General features: G+C 40.4%; 1 protein-coding gene across 3 annotated transcripts in view; it reads left to right on the forward strand.

Annotated features, from left to right (window-relative positions):
• Nucleotides 1-26627, forward strand: part of TMTC1 (transmembrane O-mannosyltransferase targeting cadherins 1) — a 283499-nt gene that overhangs the window by 195644 nt on the left and 61228 nt on the right. For all 3 annotated transcript variants that reach the window (XM_030804535.1, XM_030804536.1, XM_030804537.1), the window contains 2 exons: nucleotides 3982-4149; nucleotides 15391-15504. In XM_030804535.1, coding sequence (XP_030660395.1) covers nucleotides 3982-4149; nucleotides 15391-15504 — 282 coding nt within the window. The remainder of the gene's footprint in view (nucleotides 1-3981; nucleotides 4150-15390; nucleotides 15505-26627) is intronic.

Below are 26627 nucleotides of genomic sequence, written 5' to 3' on the forward strand. Positions count from 1 at the left end.
TCAACTCTTTCAAGCTTTAGTTTCCTCATTTATGAAATGGAGGATAATGAGGATTAAAATTTTTAATTAGATAATATATTTAAAACGAGTACTGTCCTTGCCCCCATGCCCTGCAAATATTGTGGACAGGCCCATCAAACCACTTAGCACAGTGCCCACCACACAGGAAGTGCTCACTAGACACACAAACATATAATGCAGCTAAATATTTGTGTTGTTAGCTTCCTTATTCTTGTCTTCCGCCACTTTGTGGCCATTGCTCTGGAGTTGCTGGAATCCCAGTGTTCTCCTTCCCCTTTGTTCTGCCAGATGGCAGCTCTGTTCCTACAAGGAGGCAGAAAATGACTATTGAGATGTCTTTTTTTTTTTTTTTTTTTTGAGACGGAGTCTCGCTCTGTCGCCCAGGCTGGAGTGCAGTGGCGTGATCTCGGCTCACTGCAAGCTCCGCCTCCCGGGTTCACACCATTTTCCTGCCTCAGCTTCTCCAAGTAGCTGGGACTACAGGCGCCCGCCACCACACCCGGCTAATTTTTTTTGTATTTTTTAGTAGAGACGGGGTTTCACCGTGGTCTTGATCTCCTGACCTCGTGATCCGCCCGCCTCGGCCTCCCAAAGTGCTAGGATTACAAGCGTGAGCCACCGCACCCGGCTGAGATGTCTTGAATGTAGTAATTGGGAAGAAAGTAGGTGACGTTGTGTGATGAGGTGTTAGGAACACAGGAATCAGCTGGTCAAGTCAAATCCTCTACAGCAGGACAGCACATGGAGGGTGGGCTCTGGAATCTGAAATTCCTGGGTTTATATCTTTGCTCTATTATTTATTAGATGGATGACCTAAAAACCAAAAAGTATCTGTGCCATGTCTGAATCAGTTTAGAGATTTATTTTGCCAAGATTAAGGACATGCCTGGAAGAAAGGAACACAGAGTCACAGAAACAATCCGCAGTCTGTGCCTTTCTCCAAAGATGATTTTGAGGTCTTTAGTATTTAAAGGGGAAAAATAGGCTGGAGGGAAAAAATGGGAGTGTATGGTCACATGACTGAATCCACACATTGCCAGAGAAAAGGAGCAGATAGGGGAATAGTCAATTATGTATTCTTCTCATGCTCAGTAAATCAGCACTTTACATAAGATAAGGTGAACCTAGAGTAGCTATCTGTGGAGATAGTTAAGCTTTTACCTGTAGGGTATTTAATTAGGAAAAGAGGAAGTCAAATTGTCCCTGTTTGTGGATGACATGATTGTATATCTAGAAAACCCCATCCTCTCAGCCCAAAATCTCCTTAAGCTGATAAGCAACTTCAGCAAAGTCTCAGGATATAAAATCAATGTACAAAAATCACAAGCATTCTTATACACCAATCACAGACAAACAGAGAGCCAAATCATGAGTGAACTCCCATTCACAATTGCTTCAAAGAGAATAAAATACCTAGGAATCCAACTTATAGGGGATGTGAAGGACCTTTTCAAGAAGAACTACAAACCACTGCTCAATGAAATAAAAGAGGATACAAACCAATGGAAGAACATTCCATGCTCACGGGTAGGAAGAATGAATATCGTGAAAATGGCCATACTGCCCAAGGTAATTTATAGATTCAATGCCATCCCCATCAAGCTACCAATGACTTTCTTCACAGAATTGGAAAAAACTACTTGAAAGTTCATATGGAACCAAAAAAGAGCCCGCATCGCCAAGTCAATCCTAAGCCAAAAGAACAAAGCTGGAAGCATCACGCTAACTGACTTCAAACTATACTACAAGGCTACAGTAACCAAAACAGCATGGTACTGGTACCAAAACAGAGATACAGACCAATGGAACAGAACAGAGCCCTCAGAAATAATGCTGCATATCTACAACCATCTGATCTTTGACAAACCTGACAAAAAGAAGCAATGGGGAAAGGATTCCCTATTTAATAAATGGTGCTGGGAAAACTAGCTAGCCATATGTAGAAAGCTGAAACTGGATCCCTTCCTTACACCTTATACAAAAATTAATTCAAGATGGATTAAAGACTTAAATGTTAGACCTAAACCCATAAAAACCCTAGAAGAAACCCTAGGCAATACCATTCAGGACATAGGCATGGGCAAGGACTTCATGTCGAAAACACCAAAAGCAATGGCAACAAAAGCCAAAATTGACAAATGGGATCTAATTAAAGAGCTTCTGCACAGCAAAAGAAACTACCATGAGAGTGAACGGGCAACCTACATAGTGGGAGAAAATTTTTGCAACCTACTCATCTGACAAAGGGCTGATATCCAGAATCTACAATGAACTCAAACAAATTTACAAGAAAAAAACAACCCCATCAACAAGTGGGCGAAGGATATGAACAGATACTTCTCAAAAGAAGACATTTATGCAGCCAAAAAACACATGAAAAAATGCTCATCATCACTGGCCATCAGAGAAATGCAAATCAAAACCACAATGAGATACCATCTCACACCAGTTAGAATGGCCATCATTAAAAAGCCAGGAAACAACAGGTGCTGGAGAGGATGTGGAGAAATAGGAACACTTTTACACTGTTGGTGGGACTGTAAACTAGTTCAACCATTGTGGAAGTCAGTGTGGCGATTCCTCAGGGATCTAGAACTAGAAATACCATTTGACCCAGCCATCCCATTACTGGGTATATACCCAAAGGATTATAAATCATGCTGCTATAAAGACACATGCACACATATGTTTATTGCGGCACTATTCACAATACCAAAGACTCGGAACCAACCCAAATGTCCAACAATGATAGACTAGATTAAGAAAATGTGGCACATATACACCATGGAATACTATGCAGCCATAGAAAAGGATGCGTTCATGTCCTTTGTAGGGACATGGATGAAACTGGAAACCATCATTCTCAGCAAACTATCACAAGGACAAAAACCAAACACCGCATGTTCTCACTCATAGGTGGGAACTGAACAATGAGAACACATGGACACAGGAAGGGGAACATCACACACTGGGGACTGTTGTGGGGTGGGGGGAGGGGAGAGGGCTAGCATTAGGTGGTGTACCTAATGCTAAATGACGAGTTAATGGGTGCAGCACACCAACATGGCACATGTATAGATATGTAACAAACCTGCACGTTGTGCACATGTACCCTAAAACTTAAAGTATAATAATAATAAAATTTAAAAAAAAGAAAAAATGAATTAAAAAATTAGATTTCAACTAAAATACACACAGCATTAATGGGTACAAACTACGAGTTTATATTCTTCTGTGTCCAAGTGGCAGGCAGGAAGTTTCTCTGTTGGCGCATAGATGATGTGAGTGACCATGTAGCACCAAGCCAAAGGCTTTTAGAGACGTAATGCTGATATACAAAGTGCTACTCAGATAACATGTGAACCCTGTACCTACTGGTAAAGCTAGGCATATCAATACAGCTTGTCTGTGATGAGCTCCAAGTTGTGAGGGTCAGGAGTCAGCCTGTGGTAGATTTTCCAAAGTGTAAGGGCTTCAGCTGGCCCTGGAAACAGACAGCAGTCCTCCTTGGTGACCAGCGTCCCTTCCAGGACCTGTCACAGAGCTTTCAGACACTCTCCCTACAAAGCTGTGATGTGACCTGCTGCAGCATAAACTCCAAATTTAGGCACATGATGCCAATAGGGTCATACAATGACAGTGACATGAGGGAGCTTGGGTCAGTGGATCCATTCAGGACCTAAGAGCTTATATGTGGGACTTCTCATGATGCCTACAAGATGACTCTATCATTCCCTACACTGAAGAAATAGCAAGAAATATTTCTACAAGAAATAGCAAACATGCTAATACAGCACTTTAGAGAACTAACATGTTAATGTTGTCCAAGGCAGGGGAGTTTCTATTTGTTTCTCTAGAACAGGAGAAGCTTCATTTGAAAGTTAGTTTTGTATGAGATAATTCTGGGGGGAAGCCATTGCACCCCCAAAGTAATCCCGTTCCTTCCACCCTGTTTTCCAGCATGGGCTACTGCATCCTTTTTGTGCACGGACTGAGCAAGCTCTGCACTTGGCTGAATCGATGTGGGGCCACCACCCTGATTGTGTCCACTGTGTTGCTGCTGTTGCTTTTCTCTTGGAAAACTGTGAAACAGAATGAAATTTGGCTGTCAAGAGAGTCCCTATTCAGGTATGACTAGACAGATAAAAGTAAATGTCTTCCTGTTTATTTCTTTGCTTACGAATTGTTTCCAAACAAATGAGGTAACATGGGCCTGGCAGTATTTACTAAGGAAAGTTATCTTTAATAAAGTTTTAAATGGAAGATGTAATTTTATGTGGGATTTTAACTTTAGATTTTTAAAATGATATATAAAACTTAACATGAGCTCATTCTAAGTGAATTTATGAAAATAAGGCTCCGGGAAGGTTTTTGAGTCTGTGAATTCAGATGGAAACAGTTTTAATGAAGAGCGGGGCTGTAAAATCAGCTATAAACAAAATGAAACCGAGAAGCCTAATTTCATTGTTCAGTCAAGTGCATGTGAAAAGTGAGCACACAGCCAGAGGGAAGAGAAATGCAGTATCCTTCTTTAGAATATTCCAGCATGGTACGTTGTGATCTGTGACCTAGTTGCTTTATTTTGAACATTGATTTTGAACATTCTTTGAGACTGCCACTCATGATGCTGTGTTTCTGGGGCTTAGCCTCACTAAATGCCGCAGCCCTGGCGACCTTCGCCTGGCTCTCTTGGCACTGCCACACCTGACACCCAAACAATATTTGCCCAGTCTTCCAGGAATCCCCAGTCTGGGCCTCTTCCAAGCTTCGGTCCTCACTTATGACCTGATTGGTCCATTTAGTCGCATGATTTTTTCTTGGTTTCCTGATTAGCTGGTACCCAACACTTATTCTTTGGGGGCGAACAATTGAAGCAGAGCTAATATCACTTAAGAAAAGGGGAAAGTGTTGGAAGAGGCTAGGAAAGCATACAGAATTGAAGGGAACGGAAGAACCCGGCACACCCAAGACAGGAAACAGGCTTGTGGAAGATCCGTCTTGAGCACCCTCTCAGAAACAAACAGGTAAACTTAACACCAGTTTGTCAGATCTACACATCAAAGTCCTAGGAAAAGAAAGCTTTTTGGTTGAACTTAAGATTAGTCACATGCCTGCCCTTGTCCCTAGCAAGGCACTGAGATGACTGATCTGACCAAGAAGGCTCCTCTGAGTTCCATGGAGGGAGCTACGGCAGGCAGAGCCCCTTGGGGTTCCACCCAGACTTCTCAAAGTGAGGCAAGAGGGAAGTTCCCAGCAGGAAATCCAAGCACTGTAAGAAGGGGGAATAATCTCTGGGCTGCCAAATATGAATGAATGAATGAATGAACAAATAAGACAAAGGTTCACTGCACTCTTCTACTATTTTAAAATAATGTATTTGATTTTACTTGGCAATTTGACATTTTTTAAAATATAAAACAAAAAGTCAGTCTGGCATGCATGTCTGATTATTTTATTTATGTATTATTACATATCATTGTCATGATTGTCGTTATGATCGTGTCAGTGGGTACTGTAGGGAGCTCGATGTAGAGTTTTTTGTGTGGATTTTTTTTAATGCATCTTTTTTTTTTTTTTTTTCCACACAGATCTGCAGAATCACTCTTAGGTATCAGATTCTATTAAGTCCCTGTCATACCCCTTTCTATTAAACACGATTCTCACAGCCAACAACAGACTCATTCCTTCCTTCTGCCTCATGCTAACTAAGGTCATTCTGTAAACACAGGAGTATTTAAGTTCAGTAATATAACTTCCTCCAAGTCTCTGTTGGCATAGTTTTTTCTTCCTTTCTCTTTCAATAGTCAGAGCTTTTATGAGAATCTTTAAAAACAATTCTGCCCAGTGTTAAACCTTTTGCCTGAATAAAGGTACTAACAGTGGTTGTATTTTCTAATGATGTTGACTGCTTAATCAGAGCACCTTTGGGAATGGATTTTGGCAGACTTAGTACTCAAACCCTTTACAGCTGATGCCAAAGATGTAAAAAAAAAAAAAAAAAAAAAAAAAAAAGCTGATTGACCTTGCATCCAGAAGCTTCTATTGTTTTAGATGGAAGTATGTAGTATCTTCACATCAATTGATTTCTAAAACACAACCATTCCACATTTGTGCTGAAAGAGATATTGCAACTAAAGAGGCCTTTGGTGGTCAAATCAAATTTTGTGTAATGTGCAAATCAAAGCTATTGATATTTTCTAGAAATCTTTGCCTATTATCATTTATCTATATCCTGAGAAAACTTTTAAGAATCTGAGACTTTAAAAGACTATTAAGACTGTTCTTTTTCCTTCAAGGCCAGAACAGATGTTTTTATGAATTCATTTGTGCTGAGTAATGTTTAGGTCAGTCAAACAAACATTTACTGAGAATCTATGAGGCACGTTAAGGTTAGTGGTTGGGTGCAGGGTATGGAGTTAGACTTTCTGGCTCTACTCCAAGTTCTGCCATTGAATAGCTGTGTGATCTTAGGCAAGTTACTTAACCACTCTGTGCTTTAATTTCTTCATTTTACAATGTAAAATACTAGTGTTTATGTCCTGAGTGTAGTGTAAGAATAAAATAGTATGTGAAGGATGCACAGGACAGTTTCTGGCATGTGGGAAACGCTGTGTAAGGTTTTCAGACTATTACTGTGCAGTGTGTTCTAGGATGAGACAGAGAGAGAGAATGTGCATAGAGGAGCTGGGAATCTGCATGGGAGGCAGACACATGAACATATTTCATTATAATGTAGTGTTAAACCCAGAACACTATATAAGTACAGGTAGGTGGGTAGATGACTAAGACCAACTCAGGCCGTCAAGGATCGTGCTCTTGTGGGTCTGAGCTGAGTATTAAAAGAGGAGAAAAACCTAAATTAGCCATAATGGCCCAAAACAGGAGCCAGCTGAGTTGAGTAAGAAAAATTTACAATAATTCTAGAGATGCTGATGCCCTTGGCAGAGACTCCATCTTCCCCTCTGTTCCAAACAATAAACCATACACCATTCCTAAAACATATGGCCTCACTGAGGCCTCTCTAATTATGTGGGATGGCTTTGCCCGGCCATGCTATGAGCAATCTTACAGAGTATCTTAAGATAGAACTTTGTGTTGGAGAAAATACAAATTTTGGTCAAGCTCCAGGCTTTCCACCTGAGGCCTCCTTTTACACAAAAGATCCCACTGCGTGATGTGTTTTTAGGAGATACAGATGCAGGGTTCCTGCACAATTTTATCTTATTTTATTTATTCATTTATTTATTTTTGAGACAAAGTCTCACTCTGTCACCCAGGCTGGAGTGTAGTGGCATGATCATGGCTCACTGCAGCCTTGACCTCCCAGACTCAAGCGATCTTCTCACCTCAGCCTACCGAGGAGATGGGACTGTAGGTGTGTGCCACCACACCCGGTTAATATTTTTTTATGTTTTGTAGAGAACAGTTATTACTGTGTTGCCCAGGCTGGTCTCTACTCCTTGGCCTCCCAAAGTGCTGGGATTACAGACATGGGCCAATGTGCCTGGCCCAAACTTTTTCTATCAGCAAGAACCTTACCCACCAAAAGCACAAGAACCCAGCACTTGTGTATCGTCAGAGGTGTGGACAGGGTAAATTGTCTAAGCTGAAATAGCCTTTACAGAAGCCAAGATTTGAACCCAAATCTGGTATAAAAATCAAAAGGTGCATAAACTTTGCCATGCCTATATTTTACATTGTGTTTTAACCTAAGCTAGCTCAAGTATAAGCAGAGAGAGAGAGAGAGAGAGAGATTTATGATCATAGCTGCAAGGCATATTTTCTTTAATTCTTACAGTAAGAAGCTGTTTTATGTGCTGAACTGGTAGGTGGATCACCGCATAGCTCTGGTTGGGCCTAGTGACAGTCCAGAACCCTACATTTGTTTGGAGTAAATAAATACCATAATAACATACTTTGATTAGATTAAACCCTCTTCCCTCTCCTAATCTTCAAAACACCTAGAAAGGGACAAACATATTTCCTTTTGCATCCAGCTCAGGATCTCTCTAAATCCCATTCCTGAACTGTTGAAGTGATCCACGGACCAGCAATTAACATTTATGGCCTAGATCATCTTCCTACTCTGTAGAAAAAACAGTAGTTCTCTTTCCCCTTCTCTGAATTGCTGAGGCAGAGAATTTAGAATACCTCCCAGGGAAAAGAATATAAACCAGGTACTGACATATTCTTTTGTAAAGGTCAGATAGAAAATATTTTAAGCTCTGTGGGTCATACAGTCTCTTTTGCAACTATTTAACTCTGATGTTGTCTTGGGGAAAAGACTAAAGACAAAATGTAAACACATGGACACATTCGTGGCCCACAGGCTGTAGTTTTGCTTGCCAATCATATAAACATTGTGATAGTGAAATTCTAATGTTATTTTGGTCTTATGGTACTGATTTGGTTAAGCATCAACTGTTGATCAACTTCAGGATTGATTCTGACCATTTACTGGCCGTGGCTGAAATATCTGCTCAACGATTTATTGGGTCTGTAACCTTACAAAAAGGTCTTAATCTCTCTGAGCTTCAATTTCCTCATCTGTAATATGGGAGGCAGAGTAATACTACCTATTTGATAAGTTACAGCAAGGACTAAAGGAAATGATCCATGGAAACTGGTGCTTAGCCCAGCACTTGATTTAAAGTAAGCATTCCATAAGTACTGTCCCTCCTGTGTGTGGTATTATAAAATCTCAGGTCAAGGCAGGGGTCAAAACTGAGGAGAATCACAAATTCTTCTTCCTTTCCTTTTTGCTAACCTCTGACTGAACACTACGAATATTTTTTTTCATGTTTGTTTTGCAATTAGGAATTTGGGGATGGTCCTCCTGACCTATTGTCCAATGATGCCAACAAAACAAATTGATGTTCTAAAACCTTGGAGGTACACCTGATTAAAGCAGCTTTTTTGTTATTTATCAAGTCTTCCACAATAAAAGGTGTGAGGGAGATATGTGAAATGCATGGATTTAAAATCCTGAGTTGAAAGGGAGATGTTTATTTATAATCACTGTTGTAATTATTAACAGGGTTTGCGTTCAGCCATATAATTTATGAATATTATATTTCTCTGTGGAATAAATATGGGTAAAGCTGGATGTTTCCATGATAATAACTGGAAGTATGAAATTGGAGCATCAAAAAAGCAAACAGGGAGACTATTCCTGGAGGGAAGAGTGACCTGGCCAGTTAAGTTCCAGGGAAAGTGTTGCCTTTGGCTTATTTTCCTTTTTTTCACAAACTGTTCATTGTGAAATGAGAGCCTAGAAAAACATAGCAGAAAAATATCACAGAGAGAACATAAAGGTCAAAACCAACGATGGGAAAAAGCAGTGTGTTCTTAGGATTTCAGTGACTCCACCCACTTCTGCTTGCCTGTTAGGAACCTTATTTCTTCCTCTTACCATTATGAAACAATGCCCTGATCTCGGCAGAGACCATGTTTCCACAGACCCAATTGTCTATTCCTTGGGTGGGACGTAAATTAGAATTACTGTGCTAATCACACAGAGAAAAGGATCAATTTCAATAAATATGCCAGTTGTATTCATTTCTATAATCACAATTGCCTTCAAAACTTACTGCTACCATGCACTATTTAGTTCTAGATAGAAAAAATTAGAAATTTTCCTTAATAGAAATTTGATTATTAAAGCCATTACTAATACGCTTACCTGGATCTTGCCAATATGACTAAATTTATGTTGGATACTGTCATTTGAAAAATTATATTAAAATTCTAGCAACCTGTCATACAGTTTAGTTGCTTTTTAACATTCAAATAAGGAGATTTTATAAACCATAAAAGTATCATAAATGAAAGATAGTGTTAGGATTTTAGCACCCACCCCCGAAAAGAACTATCCACAATCTATATAGGAAATGCCTTTGGCTGTCGTAGAAATGCAATACTGTCACTTATGACTGGACCACTGATCCTGTTTAAGGCTTGGCTCTCTCTTGTGTAAAATGAGAGGAAGACAAAGGGAATGAAATGGTCACCAGGGATCCTTTGGGTCCTCCTATTCTGTGTGGTGCAAGGATTCTGATTCCGTGTACCATAGGAGTGAGAAGTTCTCATTAGGCCATAAGGAGGATGTTTCCTTCTTGGCTACTGGATGCCTCTTAAAAGCAGAGGAAGGGACCCCATTCTAGTACATGAGAAGCATGAGTATTTTCCTTTGTCTGCAGCAAGTTTTGTTCAGAGAACAGGGTAAATGTAGATCTCGTCTCATCTCAGCCCCAAAGGAAGCCAGTTCAGAGATGTGGAACCCTGTCATCAAAGTTTAAGTGAGTGAACACAGAAGAGCTCTTTGTAAATGGTAAAGCACAAGATAGATGCTGATCTCTGTTTTTAGCAAAACCTGGAGTTGGCTCCCCTGACACATTAATACATTGCCCTTCACTAGATATGGTAAAAAAGAAAAAAAAATTATCATCTGTACATTTAAAAATATACAACCTTCAGGCTATCTTATCAACCTCAGCTGGTGCCAACATTGGGCATTGCTGGTTCTCCTTAGGTATTCTCCATGCAGCCAGAATTTCATCAACACCATTTATGATATTATTTATCCTTCTTTCAGACAGAAAATAAAATAGAGAAAAAGAAAAAGGGAGCAACCCTCTTTATTCCATGTCTTTCTTTTTCCTTTTTTTAATTGTATAAAATTAAGATGTACAACATGTTTTGATATGCATATCCACAGTGAAATGATTACTGCAGGTAAGCAATTTAACATCTCCATTATCTTCCATAGTTACCTGTTTTTTCTTTTTTGTATTAATAGTAAGGGCAGCTAAAATCTACTCCTTTTGCAGATTTAAAATGTACAATACCATATTCTTAGCTATAGCCCTCTTTCTGTACATGAGATCTCTAGACTTAGTCATCTGCATAATTGAAAATTTGTACCCTTGGACCTATATCTCTTCATTTCCTCTCCTTGCCACACCTACTAACCATTATTGTATTCTCGTTTTCTCTGTGTTCAATTTCATTTATTAAGATTTCACATATAAGTAAGATCATGCAGTATTTTTCTTTCTGCGTCTGGCTTTACTTAGCATAGTGTCCCTCAGCTTCACTCATATCGTTGCAAATGGCAGTATCTCTTTTTTAAGGCTGAATAATATTTCATTGTATGTATATACCACAAATTATTTATCCATTCATCTGTCCATAGACACTCAGGCTGTTTCCATATCTTGGCTGTTGTGAATAAGGGGAAAGCTCCTCGACATTGGCCTTGGCTATGATTTTTTTGATACAGCACCAAGAGCGCAGGCAGCAAAATCACAAATACACGAATGGGACTGCATCAAACTAAAAAACTTCCACACAGCAAAGGAAACAAGCAAAAAAGTGAAAAGACAGCCTGTGGATTGGGATGAAATATTTGCAAACTGTATATCCAATAAGGGGTTAATTTCCAAAACATGTAAGCAACCCATACAACTAAATTGCAAAACAAACCCCACAACTAATCTGGTTAAAAATGAGCAAAGGACCTGAATGACGTCTTTGAAAAGAAGATAAGCAAATGGGCAACAGGTGTATGAAAAGGCGCTCAGCATCACTAATCATCAGGGAAACGTAGATCAAAACCACGATGACATATTGCCCCAGAACTGTTACGACAGCTATTATCATAAACACAAGAGATAGCAAGCGTTGGGGTGGATGTGGAGAAAAGGGAACCTTTGTACATTGTTGATGGGAATGTAAATTGGTCCAGCCATTATGCAAAACAATATGGAGGGTCCTCCAGAAATTAAAAATAGAATTACCATGTGATCCAGCAATCATTCCTCAGGTATTCCCAAAGGAAATGAAATCAGTATCTCAGAGAGATATCTGTACTCCCATGTCCACTGTGGTGCGTTTTAAATCTCTGAAGCAGCTATAAGTGTGGGGTCTGCTGCTTTCAGATGGTCTGTTTCTTTTGGCTGTTCTATGGCTTCACAGATGCCCATCAGATCCCTCCTCTGGAGAGGTCCTCAAGCTCCCAGCCAGTGGATTTTAGTGGGGTAGTCTTTGTTCGGTCCTCAGGGGCTGTTATTTCAATAAAAGCTCAACAAAAGTTGAGGTAGGGGTGGCGCCCATCTAAAACGAGGAAGTATGCCCTAACATACTTCCGCAGCGGCTTTAACACATTGTATGGAATTCTTCTCTTAATCTGACCTTTAAATTAAAAATTAAATGTAAATATGTAATCTGAGAGAGGTAGTGCATTAAAGTACAACTGCCCAGAAACTAGGTTCTCATCCTGCAGTCCTTCCTCTCTCTCATCAGTTGTCTGCCTGTCTCATTTAATCCAAATAAGTTGCAGGAATTTTTTTCCAAATAGCCTTCAAATCCATCTATGTTTTATCATTCCCCCTGCCACCTTCCTTCAGGTGAGGGAACAGAAACTCTAGAACCAAACTCCTCGGGTCCAAGTCCCATCCCTACCACTTGCTAGCTGTGTGATCTCGTGGACATTGTTTCTGAAGCAGCTACAAAGGATAAAACAATCCCTTCCTGCTCCCACCCCTCCTCGTATCATCTTCAAATTGTTGGTATCACCCCAGGCAGATGGGTCCCAGGGTAGACAAGCATCAGTCAGAAAGTAAACCCTGTAGGCGCAGCCACTCAGTGGCATTTGGACAGCCTTACTCTTGCTGCTGGCCCTCCCTCATGATTAAGAGCTTGGGCTTTGGTGATTGATATGGACTGAATGTTTGCGTCCCTTCAAATTCGTATATTGAAGCTGTAACCTCCAGTTTCACTGTGTCTGGGTATACGGCCTGTGAGGAAGTGATGAGGGTTAAATGTGGTCACAAGGGTGAGGCCCTAATCCAGTACGGGTGCTGCCCCTATAAAACAAGGAAGAGGCACCAGAGCTTTCTCTGTCTGTGTGCACACACCGAGGAATGCCATATGGGTCATAGCTAGAATGTGACCATCTGCGAGGCAGGAAGAGAACCCTCATCAGAAACCGAATCAGCCATAACTTTGATCTTGAACTTCTAGCCTCCAGAATTGTGAGAAATAAATATCCGTTGTTTAATCCACCCACCCAGTCTATGGGTTTTGTGTTTTGTTATGGCATCCTGAGCAGACCAGTACAGTGACCATTTAAACTAGGTTTTTAATGTCTCTCAGAAAAGCCTCATTTTCTTATCTGTAGAATAATTATATCTGCATTTGAAAAAAAAAAAAAAAAAAACAACTGGCCCAGGCTTAGTATAGGGAAAGGTTAATTTCCAACAAAACTTATTGGTAAGGAGGCCAGTCTATAATGATCCTTTTTGTAATGATTTATTTTGGTAGACCATCTCAATTTAAAAAAAAAAAGGAAATCTATAAGCGAATGAATGAATGGAGGAAGGAAAAAACTGAATCGACATGAACATGCAGGGCTATTCTCCAAAGAATCAACCATCACCTTATCCTGCCACCTGCCACCTGCCACCTCTGCTTCCTGGATGTCTCCTGAATCCTTCCGTTCCTCCCTATGGCCCCTGCTGAAATTCTGACTATTCTGTTTCTCTCATCTTCTCTCTGCTCCACTCCCATCTCCTCCCTTTCCCCTTCCTCCCTTTCCCTCTCCTCTCCTCTCCTCTCTGAGGTTCCTCAGCAGTCCCCCAGGAGGTCTCCATGCACTGCAGCTAGAAGACTGCTCAGTCCTTCTCTTTTGCTACCCTGTCCCTCACTTCTCTGTTGGAGACTTTGTGCTGATTCTCTGCTGCTCTTCAGATAACCCCCCGAGAAGTCTCCACTGTGACTCACAGGGCCCATTAGACTCTCTCCACTCTAAGACTTAGCATGATCCAGCCACTCTGAATTTCTTCCAGTCCCTCAAAAGCCCCATGCTCTGTTTTCTTGGGGGCCTCTGCATAGGACATCTTGCTGCCTCTTCCTCCAGAGGCTAATTTCATTTCTTCTTATCCTTAAAGTCTCAGCTTCACCTTCACTGCCTTCTGGAAGCCTCCTCTGATCCCATTCTGGGATAAGCATGCTGTGCTTCCTTGATACCCTGCTCACCTATTGTTACATGTCATTTTATAATCCCCTCCTCCTACTTCTTCACCCTCATAAACTCCCTGAGGGCTGGGACTCTAACCATATTGTATCCCCAGCGCCTGGCACAGTGTGTGGTACTGAAGAGACTCTATGTAGGTGATAAACAACTGTACCATTTACTTCAGCTTAGAGAAATGCTTGCAAACTGATTTCATCAAATGATCTCACTTCTGGAATTGATCCTTTTTAATGATTCTGCTTGGGCCTACATTAACTTTTGCCTTTTTTCCACCACTTTCGTTCATACAGATTATATGAGGGCCTGGCATGTCATAATTTTCTCAAATAAGCCTGACTTTATCACCCTCCATTGTTGAGTAACTAAGGACCTTTCTGAGTCCCCATGTATACTCCTAGATCTGGAAGTATGCTGTGTTTTCCTTTCAACCCCGAGAACTGTGCAATACCAAGGAGGAAGCGATGACCTTGTAGATGGGAGGGGAGTGAGAGAGAGTCTTTCACACTAACCAGTTGCATGGGTTTCCACATTGAAGGAAACAAGAATGGCGAGAAAGAATAAAGAGAAAGAAGACAGAGAATAGAGGACACTGCGTGTTACATCTCATGTTTTCTAGAGCAGGTTGTGGTTATGAGCTATTCTCATTTTACGAAAACCATTAAATCTTTTTTTTCCTCTGGTTCTTTATTGTGCACTCAGAGATCACTTAGGGTATTTCATCAAGTCTCCATGAAAAAGAAGCCTGCTCCAGAGACAGATGCAAAAGGAAGAAACGGCTGGCCCAATGCTGCAATTCTCCCTAGAAGGAAAACCGTTTGTAATCAGCCTCGGCAGGGCCTATCTCTGCAGCAGCCCCAGTGTGGGTGCATCTGCCCCCTGCACCATAAATTAGGAAAGCCAGATTGGCTTGTTAATCGCAAGGTTGTGTGTGTCTCATGTTGTACAATGTGCTCTCAGGTATACCACTGGACCCTCCTATGCTGCCAAAAAAAAGCCTCAGGAATTGCGACAGAGCCTTACCCAGACTCCAGCTGTGTCTCTGGCACAACAAAGGTCCTATGTTTATATGCTAAGGGCATTTTGTTCATACACAGTTAGCATGCTTGTTCAGCCACACATAACACTCTACTGCCTCCATTGTTTTCTATAGAAAGCAATGTTTAGTAAATTATATAATTTATAAATTTTGGAAGCCTTCTTGTAGGCTACAATGCCTTGTTTTAGAATACAATGGACATTTCAAATACAGCTTCATGAAACTGAGTAAAACATAAAGGAATCTGACAATAATATTCTTTGTTAAATAATTCTTTTTAAAAATTTATTCATTTTAGGTCTGGAGTTCAAACCCTGCCCCACAATGCCAAGGTTCACTACAACTATGCCAATTTCCTGAAGGACCAAGGTCGGAACAAGGAAGCGATCTACCATTACAGAACAGCTCTCAAGTAAGCGCCACGCAGGGAGGCTGTTGGCCTTGATGCTTCAAAGACCGTTGTTTATTTCACTTGGCCCTCTCAGTATATGGAGGGGGAGTTTGTTTGTTTCTCTTGACAGTAAACTGATCCTTGGAGGTGGGGTAGCTTTTGGACTCTAAGTCTTTTGGCTCAGTGTTCAAGTCTGCTATTAATGCAATAACTCTACCTTGCATGTAAGTCTTGGTGTTTTCTTGTGAACTCACAGTTGAATATATATGTGCAAACAAGAGTTGGTTGTCAAAAACATACTGGTAAGTTCTCATGATATTTATTGCAATGAATTTTAATAGTATGCATGTAGAAAGCCCTAGACATCCCATGCCTGAAAGTATTTCCATGAAGACTTTTGAGTATGGAAATTAAATGCCCTGAAAGTTGTAATAAATAGAAAAAAAGTGATAAGACAATTGATTACCATGTTGGGGATACATTAATTTTGTGTGTGTGTGTGTGTGTGTCTATTAACATTCTCCTTCTAGGCTTCCAATGGAAGAGAGAATACTATACATATCCTTAGATATGGCTTCAAGAGAAACTAAAAATTTAAGTTCTGCCTTACTAGCAGCAATCTGCTAGTATCAGAAGCATAAGTACCCAACTAGCCAGTCGGAAGTACCCAACCAGCCAGTTATAGTAGCTGGTTGGGTACTTCCACTTCAGGTACTCTTTTGAATTGCAGCTCTGACTTTCAAGATGGTTTTCTGTGAAACATCCCAGATAATACATGTACTTAACCTTCAATACATGGAGACATAATAACTAAATATAGCCTGGCAATCTCCAATTATAGGCAAAATAAAGCAAGGTTGATCCTCTCTTTTATTAAATACTATGATGCTCACAGAAGCCTTTGAAGATGTTTTCATGCCTCCGCAGATTGGCTACCTAAATTTGGTTGAATTTTCTGAAATGGTTTCACTTTGGGATATGCTTAAAGTATGTCTAGCAACCAAATCATGCATTTCGCTAAAGTGTCTACTAGGATTGTCTCAAGGCTTATTTTGACAGTGTCATTGTTACATTTACACAAGCATATTGCTTAACAATCAAAATCTTTTAGACTTTAGGACCTGTTACTTAATATTTAATATGGCAAATATGGCAGAAGTTGGTTTTGTTTTTGTGTGTGGGTTTTGTTGTTGTTTTTTTTTTTTTTTTTTTTTTTTGAGACGGAGTCTCGCTCTGTCACCCAGGCTGGAGTGCCGTGGCATGATCTTGGCTCACTGAAACCTCCACCTCTAAGGTTCAAGTGATTCTCCTGCCTCAGCCTCCCAAGTAGCTGGCATTACAGGCATGCACCATCATGGTCGGTTAATTTTTGTATTTTTAGTAGAGACCAGGTTTCACCATGTTGACCAGGCTGGCCTTGAACTCCTGACCTCAAGTGATCCACCCACCTCAGCCTCCCAAAGTGCTGAGATTACAGGCGTGAGCCACCACACCCGGCCTAATATGGCAGAAGTTTTAAACCATAGATATCAAGTTTGCTATCAAATATTTTCCCAAATATTACAAGAAATATAAGTTCCAGAGGAGTAATTGTATCAAAGCTTTTTGTTGAAGAAGTTTTATATTACAGAATAGAAGATCATTTTTAAGATTTAATCAAGGATTCTATTCTTTCATTGGAAGACAGCTTCCAAAATGTTCACAATGCTTGTCTCTGGTGGGTGAGATTATAGATTGATTTTTTCCTTTATAATTTTTTGTGTGTTCCAGGTGTTCCACAATGAACATCTATTCCTTTTGCAATGAGGAAATGTCATTTTTTAAGAAGCATATTCCTTCAAGGGTACATATAAAGTATATTTTGGCTTTAATAATTAATTAATATTTATCAATTTTAGATGGCATTCTTGAAAGGAGGAAAAGGGCAGTAAGTTTGCCTGAAACTTACGTGGCTGGTAGGAAATGTATCAGTATCTTTTTAATTGGTTTTATTATAACAGACTATTTTCTGTCAAGTTCAAAAAGAAAAGTAAGGCAGACCCTCAGGCATAACTTAGAGCAAAGGTATAAATTAAACAAAATTCTCTGGCAGTTGATTTTACAGAATTATAGTAGCTGGTTGGGTACTTCCGTTTCTTTGCTGTGAAACAATACAAATAAATGTTTGCTTCAGCAACTGTGCTTCTGGAAGAAATACGTCCCTTGAGACCTGGGGAAAAACAATTAAAGCTATAAATATATTACATATAGTAATTAGTGAAACAGTTTATGCTTTCAGACTCGATTCAAAATACTTCTGGTTAAAAATATCATTTTTGTGTGGATACCTCTGTGGTGAATTTTCAACGGATGTGGGTGTTTTTGTTGTTGTTGTTGTTGTTTTTTAAGAAATAGATTGTCACTCTGTGTTAGAGGGAAAAGGAAAATACCAGAGCTATTCATCATTTTGATGATTATTTATCCTTGGTGACTGGAAGATTGCCTTTATTTTGATGTTGCTATTTCTTTGTGGAAGTTGCTGAGACAGGGATTCCTCTCCCTCCCAGCTGCTCCACCTCTGCTTCAACTTTAGAGTATCTGATGTTTTTCATATTTGCACACAGCAAGAAAGAGAGTGATTAGGGAAATGCAAGGTTAAAGGCGCTATTATCTGAAATCAATTCCAGCAATTATCCATTACGGTTATAATGACTGAATAGATCTCAAAGGCAATGGTGAAATTAATCATAAGGGCTGTACCTATACCAGTCTCTTTTTGGCTGGCTTACAATGCTAAAAATAGCACTATAATAAGTTAGTAATTATGTATGACATGAATATTCTGCTTCTTTTAAATTTTTTTATTTTTCAAATAATGCAGAAGTCACTGACTTCTCCTTCGTCTTTACCTCATTTATAATATTTCTGTGGTATAAAGGAAATCTCCCCTGGAAAATATTGCATCTAAGGTCGCGTATTCAGTTTAAGATTCAAATCATCAAAGAAAAATGTCAAAACCCTTCTCTTAAATCCTCAACAAACATCAAGTGTTAGCTTTGCTTTGCTGTGAGGGGCAGCTCTCACATTTACAAGTCCTGCAGTAATATAAAGCTTGGGATTATCTGTGTTGGAGATTCAGAAAACCACTGGCAGATCTACCGTAGGCCTCCAGAGCTCTCTGACCGTTCAGTTACCCTGGAGAAGGTTTCTAACATTCTACCTTGTGTGATGGGAGTAGAAAGTCCAGAGACCACCCAACAAGTCAGCCCTTCCTACACAAAAACTCCCAAGAAATGCCTCAGCTAATAAGCCCCGAAAGAGAAATAGTGATTCTCCCTGAATAAAGTCAAGATATTGACGTGTACTTGGCCATGTGTGTACTTTGTCAAATAACTTAAAAAGTCAGTTAAAAATGGAGAATCATAAAACAAGCAAACTCTTGAGTATTTTATTTTACCCTGAAATTTCAAATGTACATCCATTCACCAATCTTCTGATGTCAAATCAAATCCTTCTCTTTGAGTAAGAATCTTCTGATTAGAATCTGCAAAAGCCACCTCCATAATTCATTGCTATGAGTCTCAGTTTTGATATTTAAAACTGGAATAAAAATTTAAAGAGATTTGCAATGTAATTTGAGTAGACTGAGATTTTTCATATTTTTCTCCTCCAGTCTTTTACAATTATTTCACTTATATCTAATTCAACGGTGATTTTTTGAACTTCTTTCCTTTTTGAGCATTTTCAGAGCATTTACTTATTTTCCATAGAAATAATTCCTTTTCACACTTAAATTCTATCACTTTGCAAGACCAGGCTCTTTTCTCCTGGTGTAACTAAATTTTGTATTGTGCTTTTAATGCTCGTATACAAAAGAAATCTCCACTCACTATTTAATTGCCTAACACATGGGAAGGAGTAGAACTAAAATCTTTCTGATTAGAATGCTTAATGCATAACATAGAGACTTATTATGATAATAGTGCCTATTGATATAATTCTTTGTATTCCCTCCCGTATGGATCACAGGAACTTCGTAAGGACATTGCATTAGACTGCAATACATGTATGTGGAAAAAGAAAGTAATAAAGGATTGAGTACTGAAGAGACACCATATCATTAGAATCTAAAGAAATCTAACCATGTCTAATTAACCAATGTTTGCTGATGTCTTGAGTATGTCAGTAAGACTACTTTATTATAATTCCTTTTAATAATGCTGTTTATAAAACTATTTTCTGTCACGTTCAAACAGAAAAAATAAGGCAGACCCTAAGGCACAGCTTGGGGTAAAGTTTGAACATGTTTTAAAAATCAGGAGTCAATGAGTATTTTAAAAAGTCCTTCACACAGCCTATTTTAAGTGAACATTTAAGATAATTCTCTTATGACTACAGGTGGACTTGGATACCAGCTGCCATGTATTTCTGGGAGGAATTAAAATTTCAATACCATTTGTTAGCCAGGTTTAACAAGTGGAGATGTGTTCTTCAGCTGATATGGTATTTTCATGTATAAAAGCTCAAATATGCTTTCTAATATCACAAGTAGACACGAAATTATTTTTGTTGCTTCTTGTTGATGAAATTACATTCTCACTATATATATGCTATGTTAATTAGATCTGGCAGTTTTATTCATAAGCTCAGGAAATTAAACATTATTTCATTTAGAAAAAAAAAACTGAATTTAAGTCACATTGTGGCCATACTTATGAACTGAATTTCAAAATGAAATCTCCATAATTTATTGTTAGAAAAGTTTCACTTTCTCTGGCTAAGACCACTTTTTCATTTTAAAAACTCTCTTATGTATGGTTCCCCAGAAAACAGAATCCAAGGCAAAGATTTGCAAGTAGGAAATTTATTAAGGAACACCCTCAGGAACACTAGGGCAGCAGAAGAGAGGAGATGTTGAGTAGAACGCAGTTCCAACAGAGACCTCAGCTGATCCCATGGGGAGCTCTGGAACTGGGATGTCCCCTTAGAGCTGTCATGAATGGAGGCAAGAGATTTACCTTTAAAGCCCCCTTTCAACCAATCGCTGCATCCGGGATGGGAGTCTGGCCTTGGGGAGGCAACTCCCGGAGGCTGAGAGCAATGTCCAGAGAGGAGCTGGACTCTGAGCTGCCAGCAGCCAACACTCCTAGCAGCCGGGAGAATATGCACTTCAGCCTTGAAGGGGAACTTTACACCAGCTGCGATTTCTTGTATAAGTAAATATGGCAGGTTTTAGCAAAATAGGGTGAGATTTTCTGCTAAAAATGAGAATAGGGATGCTGCCTACTGCATAGGGTTGGAGGATTACAAGATAATTCATATAAAAGACTTAAAGCAATATCCTTAATCAATGAGGGAAATGACACCCTCGGTAAATGTGACTAACACACACAGAATCCGACCACCTCCTTCCACCTCCACTGTCCCCTCCACCTCTCACCTAGACTGCAGCAATATGCTCCCAACTGGTGTTGTGGTTTTCACCTTTGCCCTGCTTCCCTTCAGTCTGTTCTCAATATAGCAGCCCCAGGGATCTTCAGTGGGGTGGCCTAGCACTTTGAGAGGTCAAGATGGGTGGATTACATGAGGTCAGGAGTTCAAGACCATCCCCGCTGGAGCCCCCACTCACAGCAATCTGGAGCTCAGAAGGCTCCAGCCACCCCACCTCACTCACAGGGAAAGTGGGAGGCCCTGCAGCAGCCTCCATGCTCGCCCTGCACCGCCTGCCCCCTTACTTCCCCTGACCCACCTCCTGCTATTCTTCTTGCTTACTTGGCTCCAGACACACTGGGCTGCAGGCACATGTATGCCAGCCACATCACCTTCCTGTTTCAGGGGTTCTGCGTTCTGTTCTCTCCTCCTAGAACCCTTTCCCCTTTACCTCAATGGCTGCCTCCCTCACACCCTTCAGCACTCCTCATATGTGTCATCGGCTTCTCCATGAGGCCTCCCTGGGCCACCCCACTGAAGACCACAAGCACGACCAGCATCCCCTATTCCCCGTCTTTGCTTCATTTTTCTCCATTTATCACCCCCTGCTCTACTCACCTATCATTTTGTTAATTGTCTGTGTGCCTCCTCTACCCAGTAAACCACATGAAAGCAGAAATCTTTGTCCTTATCCCCAGCATGAAGGAGAGTGCCAGGAACATGGCACTGAGTAAATATTTGTTGAATGGAACAATGCTACATATAAACTTCTTTATACTGTGGTTTTTTGTGTTTGCTTTTTGAGACGGAGTCTCACTCCTGTTGCCCAGGCTGGAGTGCAGTGGTGAGATCTCGGCTCACTGCAGCCTCTGCCTCCTGGGTACAAGCAATTCTCCTGCCTCAGCCTCCCAAGTAACTGGGATTACAGGCACCTGCCACCACGCCTGGCTAATTTTTGAATTTTTAGTAGAAGCGGGGTTTCACCATGTTGGCCAGGCTGGTCTTGAACTCCTGACCTCATGTGATCCACCCATCTCGACCTCCCAGAGTGCTGGGGTTACAGGCGTGAGCCACTCCACCCGGCCTTATACTGTGTTTTTAAAGTATGTGAATTACCTAGAATGTTTTAAAAGGTAACTGAGGTATAATGTAAAACCTAAACGCCATCAATAGCAGAAGATCCTAAATTACTTCTATCTTTTTCCTCTTCCTGGGTGCTAGATTGGCAAGGGGTAGACGTGATGGATAATTTCATGTCAGCTTGGATGGGCCATGATACCCAGATATTTGGTAAAACATTATTCTAGATGTTCCTACAAAGGTACTTCTTGGATGAGATTAACATTTAAATCAGTAGACTTTGAGTAAAGCAGATTATCCTCCAGAATGTGGGTGGGCCTCATCCATCCCGTTGAAGGACTCAACAGAAAAAGACAGACTTCCCTGGAAGGAGAGGAAACCCTGCCCACAGACTGCCTTCTGGATTCTAACTGCAGCTCTTCCCTGGGTCCCCAGCCTGCCGCCTACCCTGCAGATTTTGGACTTGCCAGCCCCCACAATCATGAGAGCCAGTTCCTTAGGATAAGTGTCTCTCTAAATGTAAATATACACATCCTGTTGCTTCTGTTTCTCTGGAGAACCCTGATTAATTCAGATTTTCCTCTTTTACTACCCTGCTCGTCTTTCACGCCTAAGGCTGATCTCTTCTTTTCTGCTCAAGGTTCCATAATTTCCAATTTCTCAGAGCTTATTTATAATCCTCTGTTTAAATCCTTTGCTTCCTCCCCTTCACCTGGCACTTTCCCATTAGTATTTAAATATTCTCTAGTTGCTCCTACCATCAAACAAACAAACAAACGAACCGAGCCTGTCTGTATCTCTTGTTTTCCTCCTCCTGCCATTCATCTGTGTGCTTCCTTATCTCCTTCCTACCTTTCAAGTGTCAAAATTTCCCAGAAAGTTGCTATGTCTTCCTTATTTTCTCTCATTACTCAACTGCATTCTGGCATCAGCTCCCTCGCCACCTGTGAAACTGCTCTCCCCAAGGTCACCAGCTACCTCCATGCAGATAAAGCCAAAGGACCATGCTTGGGCATCAAATTACCTAACTCTCAGCAGCATTGGACTTTGTTGACCACTCCCTCCTCCTCAAAGTAATTCTTTTTTAGCATCTGTGACCCCATGCTCTCTTGCTTTTTCTGCTCTTTCTTTAGATTGTCCTGCCTCCACCAACTCTTAATGGAAGAGTTCTCAGGACCCTCTCCTCCTTGCCTACACCTTGTTCTCTTCTCAATCTTTGCTTTTTAAGGGGTTTCTTCAGTCCCAAAGGCTTGTTAGCATCTGTGTATATGCTGGTTGACCCTCAAATCTATGACTCTACCATTATCTTTCCCCTGATGATCAGAGCCATCTACCCAGCTGGACATTTTCACGAATTGCCCTCTGCACCTCAAACTCGACTGGTCATCTTCTCCCCAAAACCTGCTGCTTGTCCTTTATTTTCCTCCTTTCCATTCTCTGCTTCAGCCAGAATAAATTCCTTTCAGTTTCTCAAGTTCTGTTTGGTTTTGCTTTGTCTCCTTGGAACCCTTTCCTTCCTCTCCCTGCTCTTACCCCTCCCTCGCACTCCCAGTCCCTTTATTGCTGCCCCTCCCAGTAAAGCATCATCTCTCCTGGAAAAACCTTGGTGAATGTCTCAGGCGCCTCTCATTTGCCCTCTTGTATGCTCCTGTCAGCTCCGGCTCAGCTTTACTGCTCTGTCTGCTCTCCTTACAGTGCATTAGAGTCCGTTGGTTTCCCTGTTTCTCTTCTACCACAGGGTGCTCTTGAGGGCAAGGACAGCTTTCTCTTTACTGCTGTGTGCCCTTAGCAGACAGCCTGGCACATTGTACGTGCTTAATACGTGTTTGTGAAAAGAAAGTCTGGACGAACATAATGCATAAAATCTCGATCACAGGGCTCTTAGAGTCAGAGGACAACTCCATAAGGACAAACAGTGTTTCTCAATGGCAGAGTTCTTGATATTTTGCAGAACAACTTTTCTTTGTGCAGAACTGTCCTATGCATTGCAAGATGTTTCACACCCCTAGCTCCTACCCATGATATATCAGGAGTAATACCCAGTTCCTGTGGTGGATATTCAAAATGTACCCACTCTCCTCCCCACTCCTCATGATCTCCTTGCTTGGCAGTTATTAATTAGGAATACGAACATCCTTTTCCTGCCCACCATTTTCTCTTCTCTGAGATAATCCATCAAGCAGAGTGCAGTCATGCTAGGAAGTGTTAGTGCAATGAGGATCCCAGGTGCACATTGATCTGTCACACAGGAACCACACAGGATTTTGAATGTCCTTATAACCTTGGATATAGCTTTTTCAATTACACGTGTCTGGAATTCCATTTGGTCTTGAGCATATTGGAGAAACTTGGAGAAAATTGCTCTGGTGCCTATGGAGATCATTTGCTTCAGATGATGAAGGATTGACAGGCTTTGGAGGGAGTGCTGGACAAAGAACATTCCTACATTCTTAAAATGGAGAAGGTTACTTGCCCTTCACATCTGAGAACTCTCAGTATAGGAGAAACAGATGGACACAGAATGACTTGAGTGTTCACTAGGTTAGTGATGAAGAAATAATGGATGTAAATTTGACTGATGGGAGCAAGTTGAAAGCTATCACCAACAGTAAAGAGTGTGATTTTTCAGAGGATGAAAAATCCATGTGAAGGGGGAGAACTGGCTGCTTCAGCCTGTCATGGGTTCATTAGGGCTACAGAGGGAGCCAGTCAAACCACCCAGAGGTCCTGTAGCTGACCCCAAAATATTAAATGTATGTAGTGTAACAGGTGTGGTGATGGATATTTTTATACCCACCATCTCATTTGTTCATGTAGAAGCCCACTTATTCACAGAGAAGGTCAATATGTTATTAAGCTTACTTTTTTAAAGAAAGCAACTAAAGCATAGACATAAATTCAAACTCACATAGCTGGAATGCCTCTCATGGCTTCTGATTCCAAATCCAGTTATTTTTCCACTCCACCAAAGCAGTTTCCTATCTATTCTGCCACAAAAAGCAAAGTTCACCCCAAGCCTCTGAGAAAGGTTAATTATGTTCACCATTTCTATTTAAAGGAATAGAGAAATACTTAATTCCGTAAACTTCCCAACCCCCTAGCAGTAAATTCTCAGGAATCAGGTTCAGCCATTTAAAATGATTCATTTCCTAAGGGCATTCGAGAGCCATGGCTTTACTCTGCATGGTCTTGGAAAATTGACTGGGAGGAGCCCTTCTGCATCACTACTGGAGGTCATCCATTGTGCAAGGTCAGATAATTTAGCTGGCCCCTCTTGAAGAGTGCGTCACATTTCCCTGAATTGCAGTTGAGGCTTTTTCCCAAGGCTATCTGTAATGGATGGGAAGGAGTACAGTGCAAGACAAAAGTGGTAAAACTTATATGCTGGGTGTTAATGGCAATTTCAAACAATTAAACAAGCAGACTAATAAAATGATCAGTTTTACTCAAGTGCAATTTAGTAACATGATGCTTAAATTTCATAACATGAAGGAACGATGCACTTAAAATATGCCACAGACTAATATGGTTGGAAATAATGCTGTCAACTCCTGAAATGAAGTTTATTTTATATATTTTTCAGTCCAGGGGAATTCTGGTTTTATGGTGGAATGTTTTTCTCAGTCATGTTTTTCTTTTGGATTCTTATTTTCTCAACAGGAAATAGAAAATAAACATCTGACCTTAGCATGGTTAACCTCAAATAAATTAATGTGTGGTATGAAAATCGGACAAATATACACACCCTGAAAATAAATCAGGGTGTGTATTCTCTGAAAGGAAATTGCAAACTAGAAGACATCATTCAATATTATTTGAACAATGAAATGCCATATACGGCACTCAGATAATGAAAAGTAAACAGCATTCTTAACTTTGGAACAGATTGTACAAAATTTAAAGTAAATAACTGACATAAAATTCAAAACTTGATTTTATTCACATACAGCTTATGTCTATGGATCTTTAGTTGAGGTTAAAGCTGAAGAAGGGTAAATCAGAAAGCATGTATGTAAATGTTACACACTTACTGGGTGTTGTTAATCCCGAATAGCTTTCCATAATACTGTGCTTTTCAGAGACACCATGATTATTTTGTATGACAGAAGACACATTTTAGGAGTGAAGATTCTGAGTAGCCAAACTTTCTGGGTATTGAGTTTATTTCGCTTCTGCCACTGAGAACTAGTTCCTATAGGAGCATAGTTGAATGATTTAGCCAAAGAAACAAGATGAAAGGAATTATTCCAAATGGAAGCTCTAATTTATTTGCTGAACGTTGAATGACGAATGAAGTTTGAAAACAGATTTACAGGAGCTGGCTGCCTTCTTAGCATTTAAGAACACAAGTGCTTCTGAGATGTCTTTTTTTTTTTCTGTAGAAGATGGGGTTTCACCGTCTCCTGGGCTGGAGTGCAGTGATAGCATCAGAGCGCCCTGCAGCCTCAAACTCCTAGGCTCAAGTGACTGAGATGTCTTTTTTTATAATCTATTACTTACTTAATTTCTCCCGGTTTCCCTTTCCTCAACTGTAAAATAAATAGTACAACAGTTCTACTTAAGCAATTTTGAAGGGTAAATGAGGCAATGTCTGAGACAGCACTTTAAAAATGTAAAGTACCATTTACACATCCTAGGTCCTCTGGAACTCATTT

The sequence above is a fragment of the Nomascus leucogenys genome, chromosome 23, assembly GCF_006542625.1.
Source record: "Nomascus leucogenys isolate Asia chromosome 23, Asia_NLE_v1, whole genome shotgun sequence".
In the NCBI taxonomy this organism is placed as follows: Eukaryota; Metazoa; Chordata; class Mammalia; order Primates; family Hylobatidae; genus Nomascus; species Nomascus leucogenys.